General features: G+C 45.5%; 1 protein-coding gene across 1 annotated transcript in view; it reads left to right on the forward strand.

Annotated features, from left to right (window-relative positions):
• Positions 1 to 14,129, forward strand: part of KSR2 (kinase suppressor of ras 2) — a 424,985-nt gene that overhangs the window by 400,894 nt on the left and 9,962 nt on the right. The window contains exons 15-16 of the mRNA XM_003789934.1: positions 9,260 to 9,356; positions 10,265 to 10,398. Of these exons, the coding sequence (XP_003789982.1) occupies positions 9,260 to 9,356; positions 10,265 to 10,398 (231 nt within the window). The remainder of the gene's footprint in view (positions 1 to 9,259; positions 9,357 to 10,264; positions 10,399 to 14,129) is intronic.

Consider the following 14,129-nt stretch of genomic DNA (forward strand, 5'->3'; position numbering starts at 1 on the left):
TTTACATTTTGAAGAGTCCCTTGGAGTGCTGGATGGAGAATGAATTGAGGAAACCAGATAGGGGAGTTAGGAGGCAGTTGTGTTCATCCAGGAAGGAGAATATTATTATTAGTTATAATATCATTAGTGATCATATGAGCAGCTGTTGAAGGAAGGCACACTCTGGCTGGAAGCAGGGACAAGCACAGAACTCGTGTGATTTCATTTCAACTTCACAGCCACCTCTGGGTGGTACTTAACTGTTCTGCTGTGTTAGTGGTTTGAGACCATGAAAACTCATCTGACTGTTCTGGAGGTCAGAAGTCCAAAGTGGGTCTCTCATGTCTCAAGGAACTGAAAGTAGATCTACCATTCAATCCAGCAATCCCCCTCCTGGGGAATCTACTCAAAGGAAAAGAAATCATTATATCAAAAATATATCTGTACTTATGTGTTTATTACATCACAACAGCAAAGCTATGGAACCAACCTAGGCACCCATCAATCACTGAGTGGATAAAAAAAATGTGGTGTGGAATGCTACTCAGCCATAAAAAGGATGGAGTAATGTCCTTTGCAGCAACTTGGGGGGAACTGAAGACCATTATCTTAAGTGAAATGAACTCAGGACCAAAACAACAAATAATGGATGTTCTCACTTATAAGTGGGAGCTAAGCTGTGGGTACAGAGGGGCACACAGGGTGGAATAATAGACATCAGAGGCTCGTAAAAGGGTAGAGTGGGAGGGGGGTGAGGGATAAAGAATTGCCCATTGAGAACAATGTACATTATTGGGGTGACCGGCACAAGAAAAGCCCAGACTTCACCATAATTCATCCATGTAACCAAAAACTGTTCATACCCCTAAATCTGTTATTATTATTTTTTTTTAATTGGTCTTTCAGGGCTAAAATCAATGTCGGCAGGGATATGTTCCTTCTAGAAACCCCACGGGAGATTCCATTTTCCTGTCTTTTCTGTCTTCCAGAGGCCTCACGTGTTTCTTTGGTTTGTGGCTTCTTTCTCTAAAGCCAACAATGATGGGTCTTTCTCGTCTTTCTCTCTCCTCCTCCTCCTCCATGCTCAAATTTCCCTCTGCCTCTCTCTTTTGTCTTCCCTTCACTTTTGAAGACCCTGTGATGACATGGGGCCCACACAGATAACCCAGGATAATCTCTCCAGCTTAAGAGCCTCAGCTCAATCACATCTGCAAAGTCCATTTTGCCTTGAATGTTAACTATCCACCAGTTCCAGGGACTAGAATGTAGACATTAGACATCCTCAGAGGCCATTGTTCAGTTGACCACACCCATGGTCATAGATGCCATGAGATGTGTGTGTCACCACACCATAGGGACTAGGGGTGGCAGAGCTGGGCTGGCAGCCAGTCTGCTGGTCCTCAGAGGTGGCTGCTCCCAGCCAAAGTCCCCTACTCTCCAGCATTCACAACCCACCTGGGTCCCTGGGCGTGGTGGTGAGCGGTTTGAAGGCAGGAAAGGAAGTGGCTGTCACAGGCATCTAGATTTCTGTCCCAGCCACTGTTTTGGCAGAATGAGCCAGTTTGGACTGAGGCCTTCAGAGATAAACCTTCAGATGGTTTTAACTCTTTGCTTCTCACAAGCCCCTTTTAGGCTGGCTTGCAATAGACATTTTATTCCTACACTGCCATCTTGACCAGAAGTTTGCTGTGTTACCTGGTAGATAAGCTCAAAGGGCAGCCCTGTGGGAGCTGCCTGAGGCCAGGACTGGTGGAGATGGGTGGCCTGCAGGTATGTGGCAACTCCCCAGGCTTTGCTCTTCTTCCTGGAGAAATGTGATTTCTCTTGGCAGGGACATACCAGGAGGAGTGTACCTGTGTGTGCACGCCTACCACCCCCAGAGCTAGAGACCTACTAAATACATCCTTGAGCCCCTAAAACACCTCCAACTGACCTCCACTCTGACTCCGTTCCCGAGGACAGCAGGCTTATTAATCCTCACTGGCATAGGTGATAGTGACATTATAGCTGCCACTTACTGAGCACCTCTGATGTGCCACACTCTCAGAAAAAGTTGTTGAAAAACACAAAATGGGTCTTAAGAACCAAACTCCAGGGCCAGGCTGCATGGGTTCAAATCCCAGTTCCTGTAATTACTCTAATGGCTATAAAGTCAAATTTATTCACAGTAGCCAAGATGTGGAATCAGCCTAAGAATCTATCAATGGGCGGATGGATAAAGAAAGTATGGTATATAAATACAATGGAATATTAATCAGCCTGAAAAAAGAAGGCAATGCTGTCATTTGCAGCAACTTGGATCAATCTGTGTGACATTATATTCAGTGAAATAAGCCAGAAAACACTACATGATATCAGTTATATATGGAATCTAAGAAATTAAACTCATAGAAATAGTTGCATGGTGGTTACCAGAGTGGTTACCAGAGGCTGGTGGGTTGGAGTGTTGGGGGAATATTGGTCAAAAGACATGAAATTTCAGTTTGGAGGAATTGGTTCAAGAGATCTATTGTAGATCACAGCAGCTACAGCTCATTACGATCTATTATCCACTTGAAAATTGCTGAGAGGGTACATCTTAAATATTCTCACCACAAAAGTAAGGATATGAGGCAATGCATGTGTTAAATAGCTCACAATGTATACATGTGTCAAATCATGTTATTTATCGTAACTATGTTTAATCTTCATCAATTAAAAAAACCCCAGCTTCACTTAAGCTCTCTGAGCCTCAGTTTCCTCACCTATGCAATGTGGTTGATAACATGCTTTATTAAATCTAGATGTCCTGCATTAGAATAGTCACCATTTATTTTATGTAATGCAAACAAAAAAAGGCAGAGCCAATGCAACTATGACTGTCAGTGATCGCTTACCTGTTGTGATTTCAGTGATGTTAGAATGGGAGGAGAGAAGGCACCTTGGGATTGACGAGATACGGTGAGAATACCCACCTCGCAGGGCTCGTGTACTTCAGCTGGGGCCTGGCACACAAAGCGTGCTGGGACCCTGTCAGCTGGTATTGTCACTACTATCCCCATTTGACAGAGGAGAAAACTGAGGTTTCAGTCACTTCCCAAGGTCACCAGCAAGTAGTAAGTGATAGAGTTGGGATTTGGACTCTCCTAGCTTCAGTTACCCAGGACACTTGCCTAATGCTCTTCTTGCTTAGAGCTCAGCCTTCACCTTGAACTTATCTCCAGATTAGCCCCCATAAACACCAGGATGAACATGGCTGGGACTGGCACCCCAAATTCCTCTGTCAATATGGCCCATCTGCAGATACTCTTCACTGTGCAAATAGTTTAGAAATGGATACCTTGGGTGTCAGGGTTGGTTTAGAGTTTTTTAATGTCAATGCCATGTATAGTTCGTCTTTTCCTCCCTGATTTTTTAAAAACATTTTTTGGAAGGATAGCATATCCACAAAAGGATCCTAAGATCCTAAGAGCACAGCCCACTGAATTTCCGCCAAGTATATGTACTCGTAACCATCACCCAGACCGAAACACAGAGCATCGCCTCCCCCAGCCCCTTCACCCACACACTCATGGGGCACCCCTGTGTTAATATTTAGCACAGCACTCCCCAACTTTCGTGGCCCCAAGGACTGGTTTCATGGAAGACAATTTTTCCTGGACCAGGAGTTGGGAGGATGATTTCAAGATGATTCAAGTGCGTTACATTTATTGCACACTTTATTTCTAGTATTATTACATTGTGACATATAATGAAATAATTGCACAACTCACCATAATGCAGAATCAGTGGGAGGCCTGAGCTTATTTTCCTACAACCAGACAGTCCCATACTGTATTTCCAGCTGCTTCCCACCCAGCACTAGCACTCACCACTTCAGCTCCACCTCTGATCATCAGGCATTAGATTCTCATAAGGAGACTGCAAGAAGATCATGCACAGTTTACGGTAGTTCACGCTCCTATGAGAATCTAATGCCACTGCTGATCTGATAGGCAGAGCTCAGGCAGTGATGCAAGCAATGGGGAGTGGCCGTAAATACAGATAAGCTTGCTCACCTCCTGCTGTGTGGCCCAGTTCCTAACAGGCCATAGACCAGTACTGGTCGGTGGCCCATGGGTTGGGGACTGTAGTTTTAGCACATAGATCAGCTTTGTCTATAGCACTTCCTACAGATGGAATCTTTCACTGTCTTTCATACTCTTTTCATCTTTCAGTGTCGGGCTTCCTTCACTCAACATCATGTTTGGAAACTTCATCCATACTTTTTGTACTTAGCAGTAGTTTGGTTGTCTTTCTATAGTACACTAGAACCTCCATACTTGACCACCTCCCTATGTTGACCTAATTTTCATAGACTGGACATGCACCACATGTACTCAGTGGAATATTGATCTCTACATATTGACCACCTCTGTAAGTTGTATCTTGACCACTTAGACTGTGACACACTATCAATTTATCCTTGTTGAGTCCACTCAACACCAATGGGTAGAAGATGTTGGCTTTGCCCTTCATTGTATCAGTTTTTCTCTAGCATAAGTTCTTTGTCATATTTTATTATTACTACGTGTTGTATTAGACCTAACATCTTATTGTTTATCGCATGTTATGGGAGAGATTTTTTTTGTCAACGTGATTGACTAGTCTGAATTGCGGGTACATCCTACAATTACCAAAAAATTTTACAGTTAATCCAGGCATGATGGCCCAAAGGAAAGAACTGGAAAGTCTGACATTGCAGGAAAAGTTGATCTTCAACATTTTCTGGAAAGCAGCAGCCAAAGAAAGATGGTAGAACATTTTGGTGTTAGCAAGCCCGCAGCTGGCAACATCCAGTGTGAACATGAGGACTTGGAGAGATATTGTAAGAAAAGCAGAGACCTGCAGCAGAAAAGGAGGAAAACTTCCCTCATGGAAGTCCAGGAAACCACATTAATCTGGTTCAAATAAAGGAGGGCAGTTAATGCTCAAATCTCTGGGCTGATGATCCAAGAAGTGGCTAAAAAAATGCACAGAAGGGCTCGGCGCCTGTGGCTCAAGTGGCTAAGGCGCCAGCCACCTACACTCAAGGTGGTGGGTTCGAATCCAGCCCGGGCCCACCAAACAACAATGATGGCTGCAACCAAAAAATAGCCAGGCATTGTGGTGGGCACCTGTGGTCCCAGCTACTTGGGAGGCGGAGGCAGGAGACTCGCTTGAACCCAGGAGTTGGAGGTTGCTATGAGCTGTGATACCACAGCACTCTACCCAGGGGGACAGCTTGAGGCTCTGTCTCAAAAAAAAAAAAAAAAGAAAATGCACAGAGGAATTCAGGTGGTAAATTTCCAAGCATCAAGTGGTTGGCTTGAGAAATTTAGACTGCAGTACAAGATCTCCCAGAAAGTCTTATGTGGTGAGTCCAGTGAAGTTGCAGTAGACGTTGTGGAGGAGTTCATCAGAAAGTTCCTGCACTTTATCCAGGGCTTCACAGATGACAAGGTCTTAACGCTGAGGAGTGCAAACTCTTTAAGGTGACGCCTCGCAGGAGCCTCATCACGAAGGGTGACAAAGGTAAGAATGGGAAACTTTCCGAAGCACATTTCACAGTTTTGCTTTTTGCTAGCTCAGCCAGAGAGAAACCACAGCCTTTGGTGATTGGTAAATCAGCAAAGCCATACTGGTTCAAGAACCTGAAGCTGAAGACTTCCCCATCATTGGAGATCAAATAGTTGCCCGTAAATGACTGGTGCCCTATTTGAGGCGTGGGTAAGGGAAATAATGAGAAGAAATAGTCGATTCCACCGACAGACAATTGTCCTGGCCACCTGCAAGTGAATCATCTCACAGACGCTATGCTGAAATTTCTGCCCCCAAACATGACCTCAGAAATCCAACCTCTTGACCAAGCCATCATCAAAACATTTAAAATGCACCACCAAGCCCAGCTCCTGCGGTAGGTGGTCATGTGGTCTCCCTGGGGAAGCAGCTTCATCCACTGCGTCAGTTAACCGCATGCTCTGGTGCTATCCTCGGGCTCAGTTCTGTCTGGAATAAAGTTCAGCCAGAAACATTACAGAAGTGTTTCAAGAAAGCTGTGTTTGTCACAACCGGTGAGCACGATGTTTGGGCCCCATCTGATGGTCCATCTCCCAGGGCAGACTCCAAAGGCATAGATTTTGAAGGTTTTGTTACGATGGATGATGAGGTGGCAACCTGTAATGAACTTGACCCAGAAGCAATTTTCCAAGCAATACTGACTGAAGTGCAGAGCAGCATAAAAATGTATGAAGGGGCTGATGAAGTGGAAGAAGCAAGGGAGGATGACACACAAATTGCAGAGACTTCAAAAGAAGAGGACTTCAGGTATCTGATAATGCAGTTGAAGCCACTTGCTGTGGGGAAATGCTCAGGTGTGCTGAGTGCTGTGGCCGGCGCTGAGGGTGCTTTCTCCACCTACCTTTGTAAGAAGAATAAGAAGCAGACCAAGATTGATTATTTTTTCAGAAAGAATGATTAAACCGTGAGAAAGCAGTAAATGTATCGATGTTGTATGATCCTGTATTGATCTGTATGATCGCATATGATACTCCCTAATAAAAGCTGTACAAGATGGTACAGTACAAATATGTATCAGTACAGTAGGCCTAGGTCCTTATGTTGACCACCTGTGTTTGTGACCAGCTTATTACAGTCCTTTGGGTGGTCAATGTACAGAGGTTCTACTGTATTTCATTATGGATGTATTGTATTGTATTCATTTTCTTGTTGACAAGTATTCTAGGCTGTTACAACAAAGCACCATAGACTGGGTGGCTCTGAAATGTATTTCTCACAGTTCTGAAGGCTGGAAGTCCCAGATCAAGGTGCCAGCATGGTTGGGTTCTGGAGAGGACCCTCTGCCCAGGTTGTAGACCTCTGACTTCTCATTGTATTCTGACATGTCAGAGGAAGAGTGAGAGAGCTCTCTGGGGTCCCTGGTAAGAGAGTGCTAATCTCATTCATGAGGCTCCACCCTTGTGACCTAATTAACTCCCAAAGCCCCCACCTCCTAATACCATCTCCTTGCAGTTAGGATTTCAACAAATGGGTCTGGGGAGGATACAGACATTCAGTCCCTTGCAGGTTGGTTCCAGCCGTGTCTACTATGAGTGGGTTGCTATTAACATTTTAGTACATGTTTTGGGAAGAATATGAGTATTGATATCTGTTAGGTATGTTCTTGGAGAAGGACTTGAGGGTTGTTGAATATTTTGCTTTAGTAGATATGCCAAACTGGCCGTACCAATTTCTATTCCACTCCAGAGGACAAAGGGCAGCATGAAAAGCAAAGGCTTTCGCAGCTGCTGCTGGGAAGGAGGATACAGGCAGGGAAAGGAGATGAGGGGTGGAAATCTGAACCCTGGAGACTGGGGAGTCTAGGAGCCTGTTGTGATTATTTGCTGTGCCTTCTGTAATGGGGAGGGTGTTTTCTGGGCTCTGGTCTGCCATGCGTGTGGGTGGCTGTTCAAGAACAAAGTATCCAGGGGAAGGAATCCACCCACAGTCTTGGGTATTTAAATGTGAATATGGATTAATTAGCTGCTCAACCCACCCCTCCACCTCTGCTCAACAGCCACAGCAAACACACTGCCTGGGACAGCAAAGTGGGGGATGGAATCATCACAGGCAACTTCCCGCTGACTTGCTGGGCAGACCTGTCACAGGTGAATCAGACTCCCCATGAGTCAGCTATCCTGGGCCTCTCACCCGGAGCAGGTGAAGAAATGAATGCTAGTCAAAGGACGCAGGCAGTTATCTATCAATGACATTTGAATGGATATATGGATGGGTGGGACAACACAGAGTGTGATGTGTGTACAGACACATTTGGACAAGAGAGTGGGACCTAACCATGTGTTAGGCACAGAGAAGTTGCCTACACCTTCACACGCCTCACTTGTGTGATTCTCTTAACAACCTTGTAAGGCACTGTAACTCTTGGCCCCATTTTGTAGATTATAAAACTGAGGCTCAGAGAGGTTAACTCACCTGCCCAGGGTCACACAGCCACTAAATTTCAGATCAAGATCCTAACTTCATAGAGTTTGAACTCTAGATCCTTGTACTCCTAACCACTGTGCTATAGCTCCCACCATTGGCACGCACTGTACCCTACTCTTATCTTATTCAGTCTTCATACTAAACTGTAAGGTAAGAATTATTAGTTTCCTTTGAAACAAACAGAGGCCCAGAGAGGTTAAGTAACCTACTTGAAGACACAGGTAAGTAAGGACTAGTGCTAGAATTCAAACTCAGAGGCCTCTGATGCCAAATGTTTTGCTTCAACCACAGGAAACATGATCTCTGCAAAGTCTAATGCACAACAGGGGCTTGATAAACACCCAATGAGTGAATACACGGCCTACAATATTTTCCCAATAGCATCATAGATTAAAAGGAAAAGAATCCAAGCTATGATTTTGATGTAGATGGAAAATTAATTTTCATAATGACATTCTTTCTTCTTTGGGTCAGTGTTGGATACAGTGAACCAGTCACAGTGGCTGGGGACTGGGGGTGCTATGGCAACTCTAGAATTCCTTCATTCCCTTGATCATTCATTCGCTCCTTCATTCAGTGACTGCTTCTGGGCACCCTTTCTGCCTGTGCTGGGGATTCAGCTCACTGCAGAGTGACGGGATGGAGGAGCATTCAGGCGACTAAATGAGAAGGTGTAACTTTCACTGCATAATGTCCTTTTTCATCTTGTCATTCATCTTAAATTACTGGGCCTCAAAATGAACTCAATGAGGCTGAAAATAGTTTGAAAAACCTTCCATCTAGACAGCATCTGGTTTCTGGATAGTATTGTGGGTGTTTACACACCCCCATCTGAAGGGTTGACTGCATCGTTGGCTAATGATACTTAGTACTCATCAGCCACCACTTTGCTGGTCTTTTATCACTGTCCCCACATGCCAGTGACTCCCAGAGAGTGGGTGCAGCTGGTACAAATATCTGTCTGAGTAGCATCTGAGGACCCAGAAGTTGTTGGTCCTTTCCACCTGTGAGCCTATGGAACAGACACAGCATGCAGCAGGCCCCTTTCTGGCCTAGTCTAGATTCTGTGGGTGTCCGTCTGGCAAGGTTTCTAAAGATTCGTAAGAACTTCCTCCCAGATCTCCACCCCAGATCCAGATCTGAGGTTCAGTTCCAGACCTCTTGTCTCATAGACACCATAGCAATGTGTCCACTAGATTATTTGTCACTTGCAATAACTTTAGGGGTCACCCTCTTCTGAACACCTGCCAGTAATTTATATTATTCTTTTGCTTTTCAGCCTCTGCAAGGGACGCACCCTTTACTCAGTGGTGAGGGATGCCAAGATCGTCTTGGATGTCAACAAAACCAGGCAGATTGCCCAAGAAATTGTGAAGGTACAGTAGGCTCTTGGGTCTCCTCCCTAAGCCGCAGAAAGCCCCTGCCTCCTCCCAAGAAAGCCCCGAAGGGCTCCTGAGACTCACAGTTTGGCTCCAGATTACTCACCTGAGACATGGTCAGAAGAGTCCATGTGTAAGAAGAGTTCTGCCTGGACACGGTCATTAGGAATGGGCTGCCAAGATTTGGCTTCTGCCTGCACTTCATCACTTTGAGTCTCTTGGTTAGGGTTCCTTATCCCTCAAGTTCTTAAATTCCCACAAGTGCGAGCTACCTCTTTCCACCCCTGCCGGGGAAACATCACATCTTTGGGTGTTATTTTGGATTAAAACAAACAGGAACATGCTGTGTTCTCCGGCAGGTGCCGTATTAGTCAGTGGTACCCAAGCTTTTATTTCCTATTGGAAGTGTTAGGACTGAGCTGTAAGAAGAAGTGAAAGATGTGACTGCTCACAAAGGCAAAAAATAAGCCCCACCACCACCACTCCAGATGTTTGCCCTTGAACTGGAACTCTAATAGACTGTTCTCCATGTTCTTGATTATCAAGTCAGGGAAACTCTCTTGAGGAACTTGATGTAGATCTAAGGAATGAATCTCATGCAAAAGAGTTAGTCTTTAAAGGGGGAGGGGAGGAAGGTGGTTGATAGAATTCCTTTCTCCATGAACTTCTCTTTTTTCTTTTAAAGGAAGCAAATGAGATAGCTTTGCAGCTGGTCTGAGGGTGGTGGTGGATTTTGGCTGGGGAGCCCTGCCTTCTCCCACTCTACCTCCTGGCTCTGTCCATACTGAGTGGGGTCTCACTGGGGAGGCCAGTCTGCCAGATAAGCAGTGTGATCCTGAGGCAGGAGGGGAGCGAGCCCTTGGGTTTTCTCTGACCACTCCTGTTTGTTCCCTGGCTTCTCACAGGGCATGGGCTATCTCCACGCCAAGGGAATCCTTCACAAGGACCTCAAGTCAAAAAACGTCTTCTACGACAATGGCAAAGTGGTCATCACGGACTTTGGGCTCTTCAGCATCTCTGGGGTGCTGCAGGCTGGCAGGTGAGAGGAGGTGCAAGGCCCCCAAGGAGTTGATGGTGGGGCGGAGGAAAGTCAGCCCTACTGGCTTTTAGGGACTTAGAGACCCAGAGTTGGGCCAGACTGCTATGCTGATGAGGACTGCCAAGGGCATGCTCTGATTTCCCCTGGGCCAGCAGCTTGCTCACCTGTCTTGCTATGAGTGCGGGTGATTGAATTCAGAGCATCCCCAAATCCCACAAAGCCCCTGCCCTTGAATTTAACTGGAGGGCTTTTCTCTCGCCCTGAGTACTCACCCACAAATTGGGATCACCCGAGAGCTCTTGCTCCGGAGTTTTCTTAGGGATTAATTAATTTTAGTACAGCAAAAATACAGTTAAGAGCAAGGGATTTCAAGTCGGACCACGTGGGGCCCAACATGGCTCTGCCACTTATTAACTGTGACTTTAATCAAGTCTGAACTTTAGGTTTCCTGTCTGCAAGAAAAGTGGTGGGTATGGTGATGCCTACCTTGGAAGGTCTTGTGAGGATAAAATGAGATAACTGGATCAGGGCACCCAGCACGGTGTCCCTCGCACATCAAATGCTCCATAAAACACTAGCGGCTGCTGGAGTTGTAATTAGTGTTAATTTGCATATACCTCCAGTATCACCTAAGAGAATCATTAACCATCATTAAGTAATTAACTCTCAGCCACTACTTACCCTAGAGCAAGCCACATTGAGTTGACCGTGTGAAAAAACAGCTTCATCCCAAATACACAACCCATAATTCAGAAAGTCTATCCTTGTGACTTTTTTGTGTGCCTGCGTGCGCGCAGACACACACACACACACACTCAAATTTTAAACCCCTCTGTGTGTTTCCTAATCACACATCTTACGACGAATGGTGTGTCTCTCCAGAAGCCAGCCCCGTGGGTTTCTCTCATCTGCCTGCCATTTCAGCTGCTTTGGAGAACCACTGAGTCTTTGAGGCACACCATCCCAATGTGAATTTTGTTCACAGTGTATAATACCTTGAGTCTAAGTCAGACCGTTTGAAATTTAGCACGACTGCACATAACTGATTCTGTGGGATGTGGTAACAAGCAGAAGCTTAGTTTTCTTTTCAGATTGTATTCACTTTTGAGGGAATAAAGTCCAAAACTATCTACAGGGCCTAGGAGAAGAAAGTAAGAAGGCGGTGAATGAATAGATCAGTAGATCCACGGAAAGAGACCCTCTAGTCTGAACCCAAGAAGCCAGGAAGGTGACATTGTGTAAGATTTTCTCTCTCCGCCTCTCTGGCAACAGTTAGGTCCTGGTTTCCTAGTAGGAGAATGACACAATCCCTTGGTTCCCAGTGTCCCAGAGTGAGGAGGTAATTTGTGACTTCACTATGAATTCAGGTATTTTCATGGAGACAAAAGAAAGCCCAGCAGGTGTTTTCTTTAACCTTATTCAGGACTCTTTACAAAACCAGGTCTCCTTCCTAGTGCCAGAGCCACAGCCACACTCTTGCCCTTTCCCCTTGCCAGTGGAGGAAGAGGGTGTAGGGCCTCTGATTTCTCCCTTTACACTCTTGGTTTCCTGAAGCCAAGAGGGGAAGAGGAAAAACAGGAAATGGGAAGGAACACCTCAGGCATCCTTTCCATTAGCTCATTCATAGAGACCCAGTATTGGCCAGGAAGGTAGTTCAGCCAAGTGAAGGACAAGTTGATTGCCGTCCTCCCCATCCAGGCAGCACCCCCACCCCACCTCTGCCCCAGCCTGGCTCTCAATACAGACCCACACTGGGTGTCAGGAGAGACCAGAGAGCTTTCTCCAAAAACTCCCAGCAAGAAGTGGGCCCACAAGTAGCCATCATTGACTTCCTGTGTTTTGATCCCTATTCAGGTTAAGTATTACTGAGAGGCTCAAAACTAAGAAGCTTAAAACAATTTGCTGGTATCCCTCAGGCTTCTGTGAGTTGGATGGACTCAGCTGGGCTTCTATGTTCAGGCCATTCTGGAGGTGTAGTTGGAGGGCCCAGAAGTCGGACACAGCTGAGGGCTTCCTCATTCACACATCTGGGCTGGGCCAGCTGGAATAGCTGAGGGTGTTGCTGGACCCTCCCTCCCTTGTCTCATCTCTCTCCTCCTCCCTCCCATATAGCCCACCTGCATGATTACATTGAGCTTCCTCACACCGTGGCAGTCAGGGTAATCAGACTGGATTCCACCGAGCTAGTGTTCCCAAGGCCCAGGAGGCAGTTGCAAGCACATCTTATATCATCTAGGTTCTAATGATCTGCCTTCTAACACTGTAGAACAGTGTTTCAACCTTTTTAATCTCACGGCACACTTGAACCTATAGTTAAGCTTCTACACCACACTTAAATTATGTTGATCAAAAAAAAAAAACTAAAAAAAAAAGAATATACTTACTGCGTTTTGTACTTCTTTTGAAAATAATTTAATTAATGATCTTTAAGAAAATTTTCACAGCACACTTAAGATCCCCTCACAGCACACTGGTTGAGAATCACAGATCTAGAGCATCCCTTCCAGCACGTTCTATTGGCCAGAAGGTCACTTAAGGCTGGTGTAAATTCAAGGGGAAGAGAATTAAACTCCACCTGTCAGCAGAGATTACAGACAGCAGAGATTACATGGCTGTCTTTCTTCTGCTCCAATCCCAAAGACATGATGGGGACCATGACAGGAAAGTGAGGTTCTTGGAGTGTCCCATGGGTCCCAGGACCTTTCCCATTTCATAAATAATTTGCCCCAATATTTACCTCCAGCACAGCTCTGGGGAATCCACACAGTCTTTTGTGGGGGCTCAGGTCATGGTTCCTGCCTCCTGTTTGTGAATAGACACCTCCAGACAATCAGCGCCCCCAGTGCAACAGCCAGAGACCAGGAGGCACCCCTGAATACAAGGCATCTGTGACCCTTTTGGCAGCCTGGGAGCTAGATTACAGGAGTAGAGAGAGATGGAATAGCTGACCAGGCTGCATTGCAGGAAGCAGGCTAAATTAACTCTCAGGTGATTGGCCTGTAAGCTCCCTCATTTATTATGCATTCAGCCTGTCATCAAATATTCAGTGAGTGCTTACCATGTGTATGAGGCTGCTTGGGCTGCGGTAACAAAATGCCCCAGACAGTGGCTTAAACAACAGACTTTTATCTTCTCATAGTTCTGGAGGCTGGAAGTCCAAGGTCAAGGTGCTGGTGAATTCATTTTCCAGTGAGGGCTCTCTTTCTGGTTTATGGGCGGCTACCTTCTTGCCATGTGCTTGCATGCCTCTTCTCTGTGCACTTGTAGAGAGTGAGAACTCTGATGTCTTTCATCTTCTTATAAAGACACCAGTCTTGTTGGATTAGCGCTCCAGACTTGTGACCTCATTTAATCTTTTCTACCTCCCTGGAAGTCTGTATCTCTAAATACAGTCACACACTGGAAGTTAGGGCTTCAACTTAATAAATTTGGGGGAAGATGCAATTCAGTCTATAACACGATAAGACTGATGACAGAAACTTATTTTGTATATGGAAGACTTCCCAATCCTCAGTTTCTTTACCTGTAAAATGGGGATGGCAGTAAGGACTAATAGTACCAACTTCATAAGAGTGTTTTGAAGATTAAGTGGCCAGAGATGAGAAGGGTTTCGTTTAAGGCTTTGCTCTTTTTAATGGAATGAATTTCTTCAGACATTCATGTAGAATTGTGGTGAAGCATCTAGTCTCTGGAGTTTTACAGATGTGTGATCAAACAGATCTTATCTCTGT

Source organism: Otolemur garnettii, unplaced genomic scaffold, assembly GCF_000181295.1.
Source record: "Otolemur garnettii isolate 467f Iridium unplaced genomic scaffold, OtoGar3 scaffold00038, whole genome shotgun sequence".
Lineage (NCBI taxonomy): Eukaryota > Metazoa > Chordata > Mammalia > Primates > Galagidae > Otolemur > Otolemur garnettii.